This window comes from Podarcis muralis, chromosome 1, assembly GCF_964188315.1.
Source record: "Podarcis muralis chromosome 1, rPodMur119.hap1.1, whole genome shotgun sequence".
Taxonomy (NCBI): Eukaryota; Metazoa; Chordata; class Lepidosauria; order Squamata; family Lacertidae; genus Podarcis; species Podarcis muralis.
Genome location: NC_135655.1, coordinates 60672420 through 60693519, shown reverse-complemented (window position 1 = coordinate 60693519; position 21100 = coordinate 60672420). Strand labels below are relative to the sequence as shown.

At 41.1% G+C, this 21100-nt stretch overlaps 1 protein-coding gene across 6 annotated transcripts in view; it reads right to left on the bottom strand.

The window, feature by feature from the left end:
• ANO5 (anoctamin 5) overlaps positions 1-20812 on the bottom strand; it is a 65879-nt gene extending 45067 nt beyond the window's left edge. For 3 of the 6 annotated variants that reach the window (XM_028729114.2, XM_028729122.2, XM_028729129.2), the window contains exons 1-2: positions 20419-20811; positions 2451-2521 (exon numbers count right to left, since the gene is read on the bottom strand). In XM_028729114.2, the coding sequence (XP_028584947.2) occupies positions 2451-2521; positions 20419-20476 (129 nt within the window). In that variant the 5' untranslated portion in view covers positions 20477-20811. Of the gene's footprint in view, positions 1-2450; positions 2522-20418 lie in introns of all 6 variants that reach the window. The other 3 variants (XM_028729094.2, XM_028729140.2, XM_028729105.2) reach the window with 3 other exon arrangements.
• Positions 20813-21100: the final 288 nt, after the last annotated feature.

Here is a 21100-nt window from a genome sequence, read left to right as displayed (position 1 = left end):
AGGAATAAAAGTTTCTATCTAATAATCTTTTGGTTATTCTGCTGTAAAAAAAATAAAAATAGAAAAAGGCTATGGTTTTGATAAGAGTTTCATACCACATTTGGAAATGGTGGGGAAAGGAAGCTTTCTTTACATTTTTATCATAATAAATTTCCTGTTGGTCGCTAAAAGCTTTTGGAAATTTCTATAATCTAGCGGTCTCTTGAATACAATCAAATTTACTATGTAAATTAGAAGTTTGCTGTATAGCTCAAGAAGTGAGTAAATTTGGTATGAAAAATAATCTAACATTTTATGCAATAACAAACAAATGCTTAGGACAAGGTTTTCCAACAGTGATCTCAAAACATGAGTTTAAACTGGCAGTCGAGCGGGGTGTATAGTGGTGATGCATGAAGATATATAAAGACAAATGTTTGATGCGTTAGTTTCAAATACAGGTAGGGAATATGAAACAAGATGTGCAAATTTTTCTAGGTTAATTTCAGTCCAGTGCATATGAGTGCATGAGTAAGTTATAGTATTAGACAATAAAAGCCAGATGGTGATATTCATCCACAAATTAAACTGGATTCAAGTTTGTCACTGAGCATCTAGCACAAAAATTCAAAGAAGTGATCACCTTTGTATTTAAATTAGATAAAGATGTACAACAGAATATATTGGGCAGTAACTGTTGCAGCAAGCAAAGTGGATAAGGTATTTATTATGTGAAAGTATGGCAGCCAAGCAGAACTAATTTTAGGCTAACATTCATCACAATAAATATTACTCAAAATGCATACTCATAAAACATTTTGGTAATGGCTTATCCATAACTCATCTTGTATACTATGCATTGCATGTAAATTATTGTAAAGAAATCAGAATTTAAAATGCTGAAAAAACTTACTTGAAGTTGCAAATATCTGCCCTTTTATTATTAAGCTACCATATTTATCATATGTGTAGCCTCGATGCAGCTACTGAATTTACATTTGCTTTGCAACCAGAAGCCAAAAAATACAATTTTAGTATCAGATTTACACACAGGCTTTACCCAATAAAGCAAAAATACATTTGCCTTGAAATATAATTGCAAAAGTGAGCAGAATCATATTGCCCTCCCCATTCCTCTACAGTGTGTCTTGAACTTGTATCTCATTTTCCAGCTCCATGCCCTATGGCATTGGGCATTATTGCTGTCAATATGTGGCTATTATGTTTAAAAAGAAACAGTACCTGTGCACAGTTTATGGTACAAAGGAAAATAAACTTCTATGTCCAGGGATGCATACACTGGCCTCTTCGTGCTTGTTCAACGGTGGTTCACACACTGGAAGATGCTGCGACATCATTATATCTGGCAGGTGTGTATTTTGTGAGAGAACAGAGATTGACTCCTCCTACATCTGGTTAACATGGGGACATCTCTGCAACCTCAACCTCAAATCTGCCTCACTCCACTGCTATGGACAATGGGGTGTGGCGGTTGCTGTTACTCTATTTTGGAGCAGAGTGTTTTTCTGGGATGGTGAGTCTAGAATATGGCAAATGTTGTACCAGTGTAGTGAAAGCACAGCTCTTCTCCTGGTGTATGGGAATAAAGTATTGTTCTTCCCACATAGTACCGGTATATGCCCTCAAATACTACCACGTGTTTAAACTCATTAAACTTATGATAGGTATGCGATTCGCAACCTGAACAATTTCACTAAAGTAATGAAGAGAATATATATTTACAAGAGCAAATACATACAGTATCCAAAGTATACAACAAGTGGGTTACCAATATCAAATCAAGACTTTCTAATAATCAGCCTAAAGTAATAAATAAATAAATAAATACAGCGCTAAATATATATAAAATAAATACAGTTTAAGTTGGGTTGTTAAAAAAACACTTTACATTAAGATATAGGAAGCTGCCTTGAACTAGGTTAGACTATTTGTCCAGCTATGCAAAGAAATGGCTAGCATTAACTATGATGAGAACTGTGAATTAATACTTTTATTATTATATCACATGGGAATACAAACACAAGGCATAGATGGTTTTCTCATATCAAAATCACATAACATTATTTGATTTCATGTAGCATTCATCAGCTTAATCATCTAACCAATTCACACATGCAACTAGGCTTCTATATGCAGTGTCCTAGATTAGGGGGCACTTGCACAAATCTGCTGCGCAATGGAATTTAGGGTGGACAAACTTTCCGGGCTCCATTTTGCTTGTCTTCTGTAGACTGGCAAGGCCCTGCATTCCACTCTTTTTGTCTTCCGCTTTCCCCTGAGAATTCTATAATTGATTCCTTAGAAGCCAATTTCTAAATATTAAGGTGTATGCCTTCCCTGAGAGATTAATGGCAATCTAATGAGGTTTTCACTTATCCACAGCATTACTTCCCTTTCAGTATCAAAAATCACATTTTATAAAATGAACTGTGCCCACAGTTAAACCTTACCTCAGAGTTGCAAGGCAGTTCTGAATCTGTGTTTGATAAATTTTCAAATAAAGGTCCATTACTTTCTTCACCTAAAGAATACAGGGGGAAAATTCATATTTACCTCAAATGTATGCTTCCTCCCAAAAAAGAAACATGTTTGAAGTTAAAATAAATATTTAGAGCCCAATCTTATATATGTTTACTCAGAGCTAAGGCTTTCTGAGTTTAATGAGGCTTACTCTTTCTGTTCACATGTACAAACCAATAGGTGCCCTTGGCAGTCACATAACAACACAGACAATTCTGGCAGTGTAGCCATGCTTGCAATTCTGGGATACTGATTTCATATTTTAGTAGCTACATCCTGAGAGGCCACGATCATCCACAATAAGTAGAGCATCATGTACAGCAAAGGGAGGACAAGCGTGTTTCGCATCATAGGAAGCTGCCTTCTACTGAGTTATTGGTCAGCTAACTGATTTGTGATGGCTCTCCACCCCTGCCTGGAGATGTCAGGGACCTTCCACACATAAGGCATGTGTTCTGCTAAAGCTACAGCCCTTCCTCACATCTGTGCAAACATACTGAATTGAGGCAAAAGTTAGGACAAAGGTAGGAGAGTGGGGGAGAGGGCGGGGGAAGGTGGGCGAGGAAGGGCTTGGCCTCCTCCATCCCTTCAAGATGGGGGGAGCTCAGCCCCATCCCAAAAGACATGGGGGGGGGGCCTGCAGGCACCTCAGCCCTATAAAATTGGCACCTATGTGTACCAGCAACTCTGTTCGACACTCCACATAATCCACGAAAGTTTATGCCATAATAAATGGGTCAGTCTTTGAGGTGCCACAGTATTTATTTATTTTGCTGTTTTTGCTGCAACAGACTAACATGTCAACCATCTCTAAATACATTGTTGTGCTTGTTCTGTAACCATTTCCTGAAAATGCAACTGGCCTTTCATTGTTAAAGATTCAATGAAGAATACTTTTTTTGTGCTTCTCCAAGCAATGGGATCTTGTCTTTTGTACACTGAAAGAAGTATGAACCTTCAAAGATTATCCTGTATTTTGGCCACACTTTTACCCTACATAGAGTTTCTACCTCTGAATCACTACATGAAGAAAAGCCACAGAACAACATGCTTCCTAATAACTAACAGCAATGCAGGATTTCACATGAAGAACTTTCTTGTAAATGGGCTTTTCTCTGTTCACAATTTGTCCTGAGCTCAATAAAGGTAAAGGTAAAGGTATCCCTGCCCGTACGGGCCAGTCTTGACAGACTCTGGGGTTGTGCGCCCATCTCACTTAAGAGGCCAGGGGCCAGCGCTGTCCGCAGACACTTCCGGGTCACGTGGCCAGCGTGACAAGCTGCATCTGGCGAGCCAGCGCAGCACACGGAAACGCCGTTTACCTTCCCGCCAGTAAGCGGTCCCTACTTGCACCTGGGGGTGCTTTCGAACTGCTAGGTTGGCAGGCGCTGGGACCGAGCAACGGGAGCGCACCCCGCCGCGGGGATTCGAACCGCCGACCTTTTGATCGGCAAGCCCTAGGCGCTGAGGCTTTTACCCACAGCGCCACCCGCGTCCCTGAGCTCAATAGGAGCTGTTTATTTTACCTGCAAGCATACAATGTCTAACAAATGGATTTTAATGGTGCCAGCTGATGCCCTGATATCAGATTATATAATTTACATGAGGTAAATAATCTTTCAAAAGTGATAATATACATGAGAATATTTTACAACCTTATACCTTGCTGCTGTTCATTTAACTGCTTGCCAGTGAGAAAGAAAACTGAAACATCTATGTCTGGTATTCAATGAACTTCTTGCATACCAGTATGAAACACTGACCGCAATTTACCTATTTCATATGGTCATGAAAGCTTTAAAATATGCATCAAGACCCCCACCTACTAGGAGTTTCCTGCTCAGTTTAACGAAGAAATTCTATTTCTACTGAAATCAATGGAGAAACTCAGACCTGTTCTTTGGAACTTCCTCCTTTTGCAAAACTGGTTGTTTTCCATGGCTTCAAAATTTCCATAAATTTTACATAAAGAAGAGCTTTATGTGCACAGTGGAGAGTCCAAACAGCTTTGGATCATAGACCATTCATTTATGAGCCCAAATTATTTCACCATAATCCACCCCCCAAGTGTGCTTAGAATGGCAGCTTTGAATTTTTTTATTCCACTATGTTAAGCTTGTATTCATGAATCTAGTAGTATATGTAAATTGAAAGTTGTATGTTGAACATGCAATGTTATTTGCATACCTTGTTGAGTCATTGTGTAAACTGCCTTTGAAGTACCATCACATGGAACTGATTCTAATTCTCACATGCAACCTACACTTGATGCTTCCGTCACCAACTACCAAATATGCATGTGTGAACTCATGCTTAGGCTTGTCTTAAGCCCATTTATATGGAAGGCAATTCTGTGAAGTCAGTCTGTGAAACACTAAAAAAATATTAAATTTGGCTAAAGAAGAAACTTAATATCTTCTTGACTTACAACTACATCTCATTAGATAGAAAGGAGGGGGAAACTCAAATTTCCTTTGAAATGTGTCTGAAACATATTGAGGTACATACACTAACCAGCAAGCACTCTCTCTAGCACATATTCACTTTATTTAATAAACTTTACATTTCACTTGGCTATAGTGAAACTGCTATGTGGTTTACAAGAAATATTGTAATTATCAACAAAAACAGTTTATATTAAACATGTCAACATGTCTGGATAGGCTTGCCTGAACAAAAATGTTTTAAGCAGGCACTGAAACGTGTACAGCAAAGGTGCCTATGCAATGTCAAAACGCAAGGAACAGACATAGCACAAAGGAATTGAGTTTCCATTGTGCAATATCTGTTGCAGAACAAATCCTTAAAGAAATGATTTGTGTTCCTAAAGCAGAATGAAATCTACTTTGTGGCAAAGGAATTAAAACTGCCTGGAGAGAACACATAATAAATCTGATTCAAACCAGCTCTACCAAGAGACTTGTATCATTCTGTTGCTCTGAACATGTTGTTCTGTACCTACAGACCTCCCTGCCTTTGAGTGTAATGAACACTCTAAACTGGACGAATCTGAGTACAGTGGTACCTTGGTTGTCAAATAGCTTGGCTCCTGAACAAATCAGCTCACGAACCCTGCAAACCTGGAAGTGAGTGTTCCGGTTTGCGAACATTTTTTGGAAGCCAAATGTCTTGATGTGACTTCTGCAGCTTCCAATTGAGGCAGGAAGCTCCTGCAGCCAATCGGAAGACTCCCGGAACAGATTAAGTTCAACAACCTAGGTACTACTGTACCTCTCCTCTCTCATAGCTTCAGAGAAGTGTTCAGAAGCTTCTGTTTCCATTTTGAATTGATTGTAGATTTCTGTCTCACGCAAACCTGGAGAAATGGTAGTTAATTTCAACAATGATGAAATGAAACAAGCCACAGTTTATGAGGTTGGCTTGTTTTGTATAACCATACTATATTCAAGATTACAGTTAGGGTTCCGACAACAGAATATAACTATGGTGAACCAGAAGTGGGATTTTACAGTCTCCTCCTTGTAGGCCACACCAGAGGAGATGGGAGGAAGTTCATGCATGACTCAGGTTTGCAAAGGCTCATTCTCACAATGCTAAACCAGGGCAGATCCATACCATACATGTAAAGTGAATTAAACATTCATTTAAAGCATATGGCTTCCCCCAAAGGATCATGGAAATTGTAGTTTGTTAAGAGCACTGAAAGTTGTAGCTCTGTAAAGGGGAAACCACAGTTCCCAAGATTCTTCAGGAAAGTCATGCGCTCTAAAGGTATGGTGTGAATCTACCTCAAGACACACAAATAAGCCATGGAATTCCATGACACTACTACTACTCTGAAGGACAGAAGAAATAAATAAATCACGTAAAATTTGTTTCTTTGTGGAAATAACCACATCCTTCTTTAGAATGAAAACTTGTTTGCTGAGCCACATTTGAGCCCAACTTTGGTTTGGTTTGTACTTTGGTTCCCCTTGTTAGTGACAAAGACTTGCATAATTAAAGTCTTTCCTCAGGCCAAAACATGAGGTGAGAGGCTTTCAAATAGATCATCCCAGAAGAAGTTCTGTCATGTGGATATGGTTTAAGTGCCCTCGGTTTCCCCAATTTCTGATTTAGTCACTGTATCTCTTTGCTTGATATTTGTTCCTGTTCCTCATTTGGTTTTCAACTTCCTGATTCAGAGCAAATCTCTTAATATCCTCTCCTAGTTCAACATACTGTGTGGAGTCTTGTGCACACAGAAGCACTGCTGAAGCAACAGAGGTATCCACTAATGCAAGAAGAGGGGAGGTGATTTTTGCTGATGCCTCTTCTTCTGCACAATTTAAATTTTTGTGTGTTTCAAAATTCTTGATATATGCAAGCTACTTTAAACAAAATGGTGGTATATAACACCAGCGAAATTAGCTAAAATGTATCAAACAGATAATAAATGCTAGAAATGTAAAGAAAAAGAGGGTACCTTTTACCATATGTGGTGAGAATGCAAGAAAGTGAAGGACTTCTAGGAAATGATTTATAATGAGATTAAAAAATGTTGAAATACACATTTGTTAAAAAAACCAGAAGCCCTTCTGTTGGGTATGGTGGATACAGAAATTCATAAGAATGATACAAAAAATGTTTTATGTGATAACTGTAGCAAGGATACTATTAGCCCAAAGATAGAAACGAGAAGAAATACCAACTAAAGAAGAGTGGCAATAGAGATGGCGAGACTAACAGGGGAAATTCAGGACCAGACTTTCCTAAAGGACTGGAATAAGTTTTTGATATATTTGGAAAGCAATTGTAATCAATTGAGATCGCTTGTAGGGTTAAAAGAAGTTTTGTAAGGAGTAATTTATAAATTATTGTGAAAAGAATTAAGAATAGATGTATTGGAAATTTGAGTTTATAGCAATAATTATAGTAACAAATTGTGTAATTAGAAAGGCTTTAGAAAACCATCAGTCAAGGTTGAAGGAAGTCTTAGGCTGTGATAGCCAAAAACTTTGAAATGATGTTTAAAAGGATGTTATGCTGTGTAAAAACCAATAAAAAAATTAAACAAAACAAAATAAAATAAACAAAATGAATTTGAAAATTCTATCTGAGATAATCTTGGGGACCAAGCGGAATAAAAATAAGATAATGAGTTACTGTATCTAATGCAATACAGTTTTGAAACTTTCAAAAGTGTAAATCCATAGATCCTTGTAGCAAATGTTTAATCTTTCACTCATATTATAGTTTTGGGTTACACTCAAAATAAAGTAAGAGCTGGCTGCTGGCTTTACTGTGGCCTTGCAAAGGTCTTTTTCTTCTTCTAAGTATCCATTTTCAGTTTGTAATTGTCAGCACAATACATGTCAGGCTTGCTCCAAAGATGCTAAGTCTGGTCTTTCACATATCCTAACTTATAGTTAAGAAGAAGTCTTTGAATAGCAAACCACATTTCACTGTGTAATTTCAAAGTAAAGCTATGGAAAAATTAGAGGCCCAAAGAAGTTAAATTTAGCAGAGCTGCTTGTTAGCATGTGCCCCACCAAGCGTTTCCATGCCGCAGGGGCATTTGCCATCTTGCCACATTCTTGGTCGTTCTAAAAATCCCTAGGTATCACAAGAATCCTGTTGAGAGAAGCTATATCATCACTTGGAATGTCAAGCTATAAAACTGGACCACACCTAAAGTATTGTGGCTTCTGGAGAGTGTGATTCCCACTTTGCTATGTACTGCATTTCTTTGCACAACCTACCACTTTGTTGCAAAGGTCCATCACACTTCTTTAGCAGATTGGCTGGGTACATAGGGCGTCAGAGGAAAAAGGAATTACCAAAAACCATTCCTCCTCTTTACACTAATGGATGTATCCATTGGATCAAAAAGCTTTTTGCAAGTGGAGTAATACAACTGGATACAATCCATAAAATGGCAATCTGAGACTAGTGGGAATTAATTTATTCAACTGTATCTGTTTTCAGCCAATAACTCTAAATATGTATAAGAAAGCCAAAGAAGGTAGTATTTCAAAGGCTGCAAAGTGTAAGAGTATACACAAATTCCAGGCCAGACAGCCAGACTGTCCCTTTCAGATTTCAGTGAAAGTTTAAGTCCTCAAAGGGTAAAGGAAGGTTCAATCCAGTATTTATTGTAGTAGCATCTCTTGCAACTATGTCTTCACCACCTTGCATTATGTCTTTGCATTAGTTACTTTCACTATTATAGATAACAAGTATTTCATATACAGTAAATAAGTAATACTGAATTGTTTATTATTTTAAGTGTGCTTTACAGCCTTGACCTTGTTTCCCCTTACAGCAACTCTGCAGCATGCACCACTTCTAGTAAAATATTGAATGAAAATGTAAAAGCACTTTAATTCCTTGTCATTTGCAAGTGAATTGTGAGAGCAGGTCTTGCTATAGTTTCCAAGATCATGAATGACATCAGTTTGTAAAATAATGGCTAGCACTCTATGATATAAACCAATTCAAATCTCCCCTCTGCTATAAATTCACTAGCAGGCCTTGCACAAGGTTTTATCTCTCAAATTCAGTCCCTAATCACAAATATGGTTACAGTATTTCTGACCTAAACTACAGGATAGTTGTAAAAGTTAGTGAGATAATGTATATGAAGTGCTATGATTATGCTGAAGTAGTGTATAATGACAATTGTATTGTTGAATACTGTGTACAGTAGGGTATACTTACAAATGTTAAATACGTCTGGTGTTGACATCTATTGTCATCAGAGTGATATGTTCTTCATATACAGCCTATGCCTAAGTGACAAACGTATTTAAACAATGTCTGTCACAATGTTTAAGCAGCTGTTATAGTATCAATGAAAGTGGAACAGCCAAAAAAATTGACAAATGACCTCTGTCTTTTCAAACTCCAGAGTTAATATTCTTGTTTCAAAACTGAGAGTTTGTTTTTGTTTTTATGTTCTGTAACAAATGATGACAAAACAGGGTAGGAATAGTCCCTTCTTTTGGGACAATTTAAAAGCCGTGTGCAATAGCTAATCAGATCCCTAACTGGGTCATTCCTTCGTCTTGGTCACTTGATAGGAAAGTTGTTAACTGTTTCTTTATTTGACATCTTCAACATGTACATGTGGAGATTTGTGGCTGTGAGCTAGAGACATCATATGCATAAAAAAACAAGGTCATCCTTGTTTAGTCATCATCCCAAGAGAACGTTAATTATTTCACGAGAGATGCTCAACAAACTGAAAATACATTTTCCTAAGTACTGGTCTGGGAATACACATGCTATCCTATCTCTCAGTGTTGTTAGGAGGAGTATTGGGGGGTTAGCTACACGTTACAGGCAAACAATCCTGACACCCTAACACCCTTGAGAACTCTCTTCGTCTAATCAGACCCGGCTCCGGATTTTTTCAGTGTGTGAGATATGAATACCATATGAATATGTTGCTCCAAGTAGAGCTGTAAAATGACTTCAAGTCATGAGGAGGGACTGACCTGCTCCACATTATTTTAATAAAAGCTTTAAAAACTTTGGCTTTCGGTTCCATGCTATCCCAAGGGACTTGGATGATTTTTTACCCGTTTGTTAAGTTTACAGTGGTACAGTCAAACCTCGGTTGTTGAACAGTTCCGTTTTTGAACATTTCAGCTCCTGAATGCTGAAAACCCAGAAGTAAATGCTCTGGTTTTCGAACATTTTTCATAAGCCAAACGTCCAACATGACTTCCGCTTGAGTGCAAGAAGCTCTTGCAACCACCAGAAGCCATGCCTTGGCTGTCGAACATTTCAGAAGCCGAACGGGCTTCCGGAACGGATTACATTCAACAAGTGAGGTTTGACTGTATGTTTATTGTTGATTTTTGGATTAGAATTTTATTCTTTACATTATAGCTGATTTGAACATTTTTTTAAATATGGTTAAAGTATTGGTCTAGGACTGGGGGGACCCAGGTTCAAACACACACACACAGCCATGGCCCTTTGTTAAAAAAGAAAAGAAAAAACTAGAGAAGTAATTGGAATGCATCTTACTCTTTTCTGCTTGCCATTTCTCTATTCCAAATACAGTGGTACCTTGGGTTAAGAACTTCATTCATTCCGGAGGTCCGTTCTTAACCTGAAACTGTTCTTAACCTGAAGCACCACTTTAGCTAATGGGGCCTCCCACTGCTGCTGCTGAGTGATTTCTGTTCTCATCCTGAAGCAATTTTTTTAACCAGAGGTACTATTTCTGGGTTAGCAGAGTCTGTAACCTGAAGCGTCTGTAACCCAAGGTACCACTGTAGTGAACAACAGTTTCCCCCATTAAAACAAGCTATTTCTGAGGTAGAAGGAAAGCATCCATTTCTGAGGTAGAAGGAAAGCATCCATCAATGCTTCCTTTCTGCCCCTACATATGGCTACAGGGCTGTTATATGCATTAGTATATAAATAACAGTTAGCCCCAGAGATACTATCAGTGCTTCCAGATGTGGACAATCAGCAGCACCCAATCATTCCTGGTCTACTTAAAGCTGCAAATGAAATAGCAACTCTGTTTCCAGACTTATGGAATCCAAGAAATATTCTGCATCCATGTGGGTAGTTCCCCTTTCCCCAGTCCCAAAATTCTGGGAATGTTACATGGACCACAGTGTAGGTGAAAAGTCAAATGCTCCCGCCCCATTTGCTGCACTCGCAATAAGTATATGCCTTCTGCTGCAATTTGGGGCTGGGTAAAAGAAATAGATATGAAGGCAATATTATTTGGAAAGGGGATGGTGAAAACGATAGAAATGATTGTTAGAAAAGAGACGAAGCATATGAAAGGAAATGGCTACAGCAAGCTACGAAAGACCACAGCTGGCTCCAACAGTTGCACCATAAACCATCTATCCCTAGGGAAATTCAATACAGTGTTAAAGGAGGCATAATTTCTGAACATGGGGGGAGGGAAGGAAGCTAAGCAGGGGAAATATAGGAGCAGGGCATTTTGTTGACAATACCAAGCTAATGCTCTGTAAAAATGAATGAAAACAGTTGACTATTTCACAGTAAAAGCCCAGTGTGGAAACAGTTTATATGTGAAACACTCTGAACTTGTACAAAAATAAAATCTATAAAACATTAGTAATTATGGCTATGGCTTATGCCTACCTTCCATTCTTTGCCTCCTTTCCCCCTCTGCACTCCTAAGCCTGCTCTCTCTCTCCTGCATGCATGTCAGCTGATGAGTGAAAATTTGAAGCCTTTGAAGCTGAGGCCACACCCTCCTCTTTACAGGCCACTTTCAGAGAGTCAGGCTGATTCTATTCCCCCCTCCCACAGCCATTTTATTTTTCAATGACTCAGTGTTCCATGGCTATTGGGAATGCTCTGTCCTCACTGGGTTTGAGGGTGGGAGGAGTAGTTTCTCCTTATGGTCTATCTATATCTATAGCTATATGGAGAGGGGGGAGGGGAATTGTACTTCTGCATCTCTTTAGATTCCCCCAAGTATGCTTGTGAGATGAGAGTGCTTTTTTATTATTGCTTAAGGGTTGGAGCTCATCCATGAATTTTAAAAATATTGCTTCAATATTGCTCAACAAGAGCACAGCCAGAGCCTTCATAGCTCACAATATTATCATGGATAATTTCAAAACCTACCGGTATATGGTGGTGCCAATATAGGTATGTCATAATTGCAACTGAAATTGTAATTACTCTGGCTCATCTGCAAGAACATTAGTTTGATAAACAATAAACCAGAAACTTGGACTTCTGGATTACCGTGGAATGGCAGTGGACGGTGAGCTGTTTTCTCCATGAATGGGGAGCTCGTCAGGAGAGCCTTGGGGAAAGCACGAAGGTGGCATGCACCCCCCAAATAAGCCCCATAAGGCATAAGAGAATTAGTAATCGATTGGTTGCAATATCACCAACAATGAAGTGTTTAAGATGGATAAAAACAAAACCTCCCAGTTCAAAACAGAATTGTTAGAAAATAAAACTAAATTAATTTCTAAAATGTATAAACTTTTATTAGACTGGCAAACAAAAGATGAACAAGTCAAATCAGTTATGAATCACTAGATGAAGGATTTTGGTTATAATAATGGATTAGCAGCATGGGAGAGATTATGGACAATAGGATTAAAATTGACAGCCTGTTTGAAAGAAAACTACCGTATATGAAAATGATGTATCATTGGTACTTAACTCCTAGTAAATTAGCTAAAATGTATAAATCAAAGTCTAAAACATGCTGGATATGTAAAGAGAAAGAGGGCACGTTTTATCACATGTGGTGGTCATGTAAGATGATAATAGACTTCTGGGAAATGATAAATAACGAATTGGAAAAAATGCTGAAAATAATGTTTTGTAAAAAAAACCCAGAAGCTCTTCTTTTAGGTATTTTAGGTCCAGAGATCCTGAAGGACCAGACAAAATTATTCATACATGCAACCATGGCTGCATGGATGATGTTAGCCCAGAGATGGAAAGATGGCAGAACTCTGACCAAGGAAGAGTGGTAGATAAAACTGATGAATTATGCTGAGATGGCAAAACACAGGAAGAATTAGAAACCAGGAAGAGACTGACTTTAATAAAGAATGGGGGAAGTTTATTATTTATTTTAAAAAAATACTGTAAACAATTACACACGTTGGTAGGATTGACAGAAAACTTGTAGTAAAAATTCGAACTATGGAGTGATAAAGGATTTATAAAAATAGAGCTACGGAAGAGATGCAGAGGGGGAAATTATTATATGAAGATCCATGAAGGTGGGGAGGTAAGTCAAAGGGGATTTTATGTTTGTAGGTTTTTTTTTTATTCTGTTTGTAAAATTGAAAATGCAAAAAATTAAATTTTAAGCTGCTCAATAAAATGAAGAAGAAGAAATCAGAAACTTGAGAACCATATGAAGGAGACAAAACAAAACTAAGAGCTGACTGAGTTAAAGAATTTCTGGACAAATGCATGTTTCCAAACTTGCATTTGGCAAGAAAACAATTATACAGATAAATATAAATAGTGTTTGGGATGGTTACACTAGTAACCGGGTACACCGGGTTCGTGTCTCCGCTCCTCCACATGCAGCTGCTGGGTGACCTTGGGCCAGTCACACTTCTTTGAAGTCTCTCAGCCCCACTCACCTCACAGTGTTTGTTGTGGGGGAGGAAGGGAAAGGAGAATGTTAGCCGCTTTGAGACTCCTTAAAGGGAGTGAAAGGCGGGATATCAAATCCAAGCTCTTCTTCTTCTTTAGAACAAAATCACTCAGATTATTTGTGTCCTCACTATGTCCTTGCACTAGCTTTCAAAACAGCAGGCAAAGAGCACAACTACCAAGTTTTTGATCTAATATCTGCACTAATCCTAAAATCATCTGTACCATAAGGCTAAGATGTCCCTGACTCAGTTTCATTCACTGCAACTGAAAACCTTGCTCAAAAGGCTTAACAGTGAATGTGCACTTCTACTTGATGTGAGTCAGCGCCACAGCAAGGCTATATTTGGTCAGAACTAGCAACAAAAGTTTCCCTCCCCTTTCCCTGTAGGAAGTTGCTACTTTAGAACTAATGATTTTAAAACAACATTGTGTCCATGAACTAAAGACCTCATTCTCAAATTTGTATGGGCAGGCTTAAACAGACTTCAATATATATAATGCCAGTGCCTTAAATATGTCCCCGTTTTCACAAAACTAATCCAGATGCAAATACATTTCCTTCAGACTAGAATACTGACAGAGTGACTCAGTTCTAAAACTCAGTATTTTTCTACAGCAGAACAAACATGTATTTTGAATAACATGGAAGCAGTACTGTTTATTTGAAGGAATAGTAGTCAGTGGAAACTTGTCTGTTCCAGGTTCCTGTCCCCACCCCCTTTTCATAATGCCCTCTGGATGATGACATCATAATAATATATAGGGTTGGTTGACATGGTACCAAATTGGAAATTTCATGTGCCAAATCCACATCAAAGAACAGGCATTGAGAGACCTTGCCCCTTTTGTGCTATTGTTGGACTCTCCCCAAATTGACAGAACAGGGTTGAGCGTGTCTAGACTGTATAGCATGCTAATCTTAATAGATACAGATATAGCTGATGGTCTAAGGCAGATGTGGGAAGCTGACAGATTACTATCAGTAGAGATGACTGGACCTCAACATGGGGGAAATTTGTTTTGAAATCTGCCTTGGCCTCAACAGAAGAGGCAGCACTTAAAACATTGTAAAAATGCCATCTCACACCTATACATTTGGCTCATATTACTTCCTGACATTCACCAGGCTGCTGGAGAGGCTGCAGAGCATTATGCTTGAATCAACATATTATGGGGTGTGTGGAGCGGGGGTGAGAATGGTTCAGTTCTGTGAGGAAGTATTTGTTGAAATAAAAGCAGTTATTGGACAAAACACATTGAAATGTCCAGAGCTAACCCTGCTCAATTTTTTGCTATGGGAGACAACATTAACTTACATTTCCAACCCCTAATAAGTCATCTTTTACTAGCAGCCAGGCTGATAATAAAAAGATACTGGAAAAAATCAGATGGTGCTTCTTTGACAAACTGTTACAATAAAGTACGATAAAAAGCACTAATGGAAAAAGTGACTAATAAAATAAAAATGTTACAAGGTTCAAAGCATAAAGATTCTTTTGCAACTGATTGGTACAAATTTATTGTGTATACAGCTAAAAATGAAAACAGAGGACTCCCTTCATGCTATAAGACTTTTTGGTTAGCATAGCTGTATGTTGCCTTTGATGCAAATAAATGGGACAGGAAGTGATAGCAACACGCAGTGTAAGAAACTCAGATATATAAGCTAGGTGCCAAGTGGCTCCTTAAACCAAGGTTACAGTCACCAAAATGGAATGTCTAATTGGCATTCTTGGGTAAAAGAGCTCTAAAATCTTATTTTTCAAATGATGGACTGACTATGATTGACTATCTGGCTAGATGAGATGACAACCTTGAGCTAGGTTAAGAACTTTGAGAACTTAAAGAAGAAAAGTCACTTGATCCAGGTCCAGTCCATGAATATATTGGCCTTTTCCGACCACCTTTTTTTTCTTAAAGGTGACTGAATCGGCTTAGGCTGCACAGAAAAAGCATTTTGGTTCCAGAAATTCATTCTGATTGTGCAGATGAAATATAACTGATAGAATTCTACAGGATGGGGTATTAGTACGTGAAAACAAACCAGATCCAATGATCCCCAGGCATGCACCTCCAGATGGTGGAGATGTCAGACACCATCCTGGCACCCAGGCATCTTAACTTGGTTGCAAGTGGTCAAAAACCAGGTGCAAAGTGAGCCTGGCACCTGGCTAATTTCAAACACTGCTTTCACGATGCAGAACCATGAGACCTATTTTGTGATTGTTTATCCTGACCCTTCAATGGTCTCTGACTCGGAATATGACTTCTGTGGAACTTTTATAGCTGCATTTCTGGGCCTTGAAGGAATCAGAAAACTATTGAAGTATAGCCATATCTCCTAGCCTTAAAGAGATATAAGAAGCAGGTAAAACAGCATTCCAGGGCATCTTTGGAGGCAAGGCAAGAGGCAATGGATGAATAAGTTAGGGAAGGGGGTGACTTTGGACCTAGGAAGTCGACAGTAGAATGAAGGCTAGAAGTGGGGGAAGAGTAGCTAGGGAATAGAGGCATCATTTGCTCACTTTGCTGAAAACCTCCTTGAGGCCCTTATTACTTTGCTCTTTTCAACTGCTTTCAGGCTCATCCTATATCAGTTTTTAAGGTATGCGGTTGAGGTCTGCCTTTCCAGGCTTTTCCTGGAAATTAGCATAGTCAACTGATGTGTTCCACTAGCACAAAGACACATGACTGAGAATTTGAACCCCTTTGCCTTCTCCTCTCCTCATGCATCCTGTGCATGTCCCATAAATCTGTTCTAGAAGATTGTGGGAGCCCCCAGAAAAAAATTAGGGGTTGCACAGGGAGAGAATAAGCTCTTTTGCACAACTAAAAGTCATTGCTCTAGTGGAACTGTTTAATTGAATACCACTCATGGTCTCAGTTTCCACAAGAGTGCCTTGTCTGCTTCATTCTTTCACTACCTAACAGAGGGGAACTTATACTTCTGTGCAGTGCATGACTGAGAGAACACACCTGCATGTAAGTGATTATGTGAATGTGTATGTGCAAGTGTTGTGTGTATGTGTACACAACAGAAAAATCACACATGAAGTATGCTGGCTATTACAAAAGACAGGATGCCAGAGCTCCTAGAACTCTGACTTCAGTTTTATTCAAAGATGACACCTATCCCAAACACAGTCTGGGATGCCATGGAATGCTTTAAAAAACTTTCAAGTCAAAGCCCACTGAGACAGAAAGTTCAGTGTGTTGGTGGTGGGAATGGAACCAGTGAACATCAGTAAATTTCTAGCTTGCATTATACTTTAATAATGGGTTCCTTTAATGATTAAGTAATGATGGAGGTAAGATGCTAGGCAAAAATTGATGCAATGGATTTTTTCCTGGCTTAGTAACTGCTTTGGGAATGGCATCAACTATGCACTTTGTAAATATTCACTTTAGCTTAGTCATAGCAATAACTTCATCTCAGACACCTACGAGAAAAATACCGGTACTCCTACTTGGAAGTCATTATGAAAGTGCTTAGTAAGTCTATTTTAGGCAGTATTTAATTTACAAACTAATGTTTTCCAGCATGGTGATAACACCACACTCTGACTTTCACACTATATTGGTTCACTTGATCTATCTTATAAAAGGGAATGAAAACTAAGGATCTTGAAAGAAGGGATGAAGGGTCCCCCCCCCCCCAGATTTTACTGTCAGTTTTTTAGTTGACTAGTAGTATACACATACACACACCAGAACTTCACACATACAAAAATACATTATTCACTTCTCTACTGCTATGACCCGGTTGCCATAGCTGCCACCAACCAACAACAAAACAACATGGCTTTCCACTTCCACACTCAGTTTCTTTCCTTCCTCACCCCAGCCAATTTTGTTATTTCCATCTTTTAGCCTAGCCTACAGAAGGATCTGCCAGGCATACTGTCCTATTCTCTTCTTTGTCACCACTCTGGGGTAACAAAGATGGTACCTGCAGCAGCATTGTTCTGTGTTGCTTTGCTGAATGATGCCACCCTCCATTGTCACTGGAGCCCAGCCAGGCAAGCATATGAGGATTGGGGGAGGCTGAAGCCAAGGAAGGAACAGGTGGCAGCAACCAGTCCAGAGCTCAATAGCAAAGCACTAAAGAAGTACCTGCAGGAGGTGCTAGTATTTTCATTTCCCTCCTGAAGCCACCAGAGTTGTTTGGGGAGGAGGCAGAGGTGCCCTCTAGTCTTGGGAAGGACCTGCATCCATTCCCCAGTGCCATGTCTAGCTTAGCTATAGTATCCATTCCATTTCACCTTGAGATGAAAGTCCTGCAAGTATCAGTTCAAAGGCAGTGACATAATTTCCAATTTGCATATAATGAAAGCAAGAACTACCAGGGAAATAATCAATAGCATCTGGTAGAGTGGAGCTAAAACTTCCCCTCCAGCTCTAGCATCACTGCAGCTTACCTGGGCAGGGCAGGGCGATATCAAGGTTGGGCTGTTTTACAGCCTCCATCAGCAGCCACAAACACCCAGCCTCATCACTACCCTGCCCTGTCCATCCAAGCACTGGTGTCAGGGGGGTGCCTCCAAGCTACACCACACCAGTCACTACTGGGAGTAGTTTTACAGCATGTAGAAGGGGAGAAACATCCAGACTCTAACTTGTGTTTAAAACTTTTGTAATAATAAGGCCCAAAGTTTAGTATCGGTGAAAGAAAATTTGCTCATACATCCTCTGTTGTTGCACCATTGGGAAGCCAACTCCTGACTTCGTCTATGGCTTCGTAATGAAGCAGGTTTCTTTCTCATGCTGGGTCAACCATGTCAAAGGGGCTTTTAGGGTCATGTATGAAAATGTTCTTTGCCTCTATTTCTTCTCCTTTACAGGTCTACTTTTCACAGGTTAGTTGTTATGTTTAACAAAGGTGGCCTTGTGAGAACCAAATTATGTTTTGATGAGGCTCTCAATTTCACAGAGCAGAGCCGTTTCTTTTGAATTACAATGCAATGCTCAAAATGCTGCAGGAAAAGAAGTTAATTTAGAAAGCTAACAAACAGTATAATCCACATTAGGGCAATACCAGTGTTAGGCTAACCCAAATGCCAAAACCAGTGTGCAAGCTTTCAACTCCAAAGCTTGCACACTATTTTGGGATATTTTGGCTTCCTTAATCAAAGTATTGCCTTAAGATAGAATGTTATTTTTTCCTTATGGGCCACCTTTATTTATTTATTTATTTATTGTTTAGAACAGGAATCACCAAACTAGTTGGTGGCCCTATGGTATTTTTGTGAGGTGGTGGTATTTTATTTTTGCAATGGTAGGCACTTCCTTCACTCATGAAGGGCCTTTTCTGAATGTGTGTGTGAGGGTTTTCAACTATGCTCTCTGTGTGACTGAGAGACATACACTTGGGCAGACAGAGGGGGAAATGGGTGTGAGAGAGATAGAGAGAGTTATGCGTGTGTGTCTGTGGTCTATATGTGTGTAGTGAGTGTACGTGTGTGCTGTGGTGTGGCCAGCTTGTATATTTTTCCTGGTACAGGGGCATGCTCCCTGTTCTTAGCACGAGTGTGTTCAGTGGGTGGGTGTGATCTGCACAATCAGGGCCAACAGGACATATATGACTGCCCACAGCAAGAATGGAGGGAAGGGAGCAGCTATTATTTTGTGTTATGCCATACTCCCTATGGCAGCCACTTTGAGAATGGCACCCATAAAGGTAAAGGTAAAGGGACCCCTGACCATTAGGTCCAGTCGTGGCCAACTCTAGGGTTGTGGCACTCATCTCGCTTTATTGGCCGAGGGAGCCGGCATACAGCTTCCGGGTCATGTGGCCAGCATGACTAAGCCGCTTCTGGCGAACCAGAGCAGCGCACGGAAACGAATGGCACCCACAGAACTTTGAATTGTGTCTGCTGGTCCAAAAAGGTTAGCAGCTTCTGGTGAAATAATAACAGCTTTCAGAAAATGATATGACGGCCTTGGCATGGGCTGGTTGGACGTTCCACCTTTTTTTTTTTAAAGAAGGGGAAAGTTCAATAATGGCCATCAGCCTTAGCTTCATTATCTCTGATGCAGTCTGGTGAATTGGCAGTTGGAACAGTCTTGGGAGCCCCATGATCTCAACAAGGCCTCACTCTCTCACCTTTCCCCAACGGTGCCAGATGCAAAACACCGCACCTTCCCATGTTTCTGGTCAAAGCTTTGGATGACATAGGCGTATAATGTGGCCGTCCTACGATCTGCTGAAGGAAGGACCCTCCCGTAGAAATCTACTGGCGACAGAGCCTTTCGGTTTGCTTCAACCCCTGGGAACGGCTTGAAGAGGCCTCTGGAGCCGGAGTGGACTGTGGAGCCGCTTCCCTTTGAGGAAAGGAGGGAGCCGCCCTCCCTCCTTGCACGGCCGCCTGGGAATTCCGCTAGCCTGGCTCCTTCTCGCCCACCCGAGGCGCGCCTTTTTCTCCGGGCTCACCCTTCCTCCCCACACCGCAGGTGCCCACATGGAAAAAGTGAGCCTGAGGCGACGCATTTCAGCCAAACATCGGGCGGCGGAATGAACAGCCGCGGCCAGCCCCGCCCGCCCGCCCGCCAAGAACCAGGCCGGGATCCTCCACCTCCCAGCGGCACCCGGCCCGGTTTTGTCGGTCTCTTGGGGAGAAGCTGCGCCTTCAGCACCGGACAGGGAGCGCGAGCGGGGCAAGGGAAGCCCCGGGATTCCCAGGCACTGGCCCAAGCGCCGCCTCAGGAGCCGGAGTGGAGAAAGGGAAGTTTTCCCCCGGCAAACTGGCGAGCGATCAAGACCCCCCCCCGCCCCGCGCGCGCGCGCCCCGCTTCCCTCCCGGTGGCTTTACTCACCGTCATTGGCCAGACCCATCTCGATGAGGGTCTCATCCTTCTTGCCCACTCGGTTCATGGCTGCTCGGGAGAGGCGGGCGCGCAGGCTAGCCAAGCAGCCTTGCCCGCTAGAGAGAGCCAGTGTGTGGGAAGAAGGGGGGGTGGGGAAGGCGGGCGGGCAGAGCGCGAGCGCGCCGCCCCCCGCCTTTCCTCTCTCGCGCGCTCTCTCCACCCTCGCCCGCCCACCGCTTATCTCTTCGCCCTGGAATCCCAGAGGGGCAGCGGACGACCTAATTAGTGTTCGCCAGCAGAGCTCAAGGAGCGGGTGGGAGGGAGGTTAAATTGCTTCAAGGGGAGGCGCCTCGTGCGGCCCTGGAAGCTGAGCAGGGGAGGAAAGGGAGGGGGCGAGAATGCGCGAGTCGGGGTCTGCGCGCGCTGCCGAGGTTCGGACTCGGGTTACTCCTGCGGATTGCGTCACGGGGGAGGGGGGTGGCAGGCGCCGAGGCTTTGCTCCTTGCGCTCTCTCACTCTCTCGAGCTCCACACCCTTTTCCTGTTGAGTCTTTCGGTGCTGATGCTTCTGGCTGTTCTCTTCTCTCTCTCTGAGCAAGCTCACACCCACGTGCTGCATTAGGAAAGAGGCATTCTCAAGAGTATAGTCACCCGTCCTCCACCCCCTCCTCTCTCACAAAGGCGAATATTTT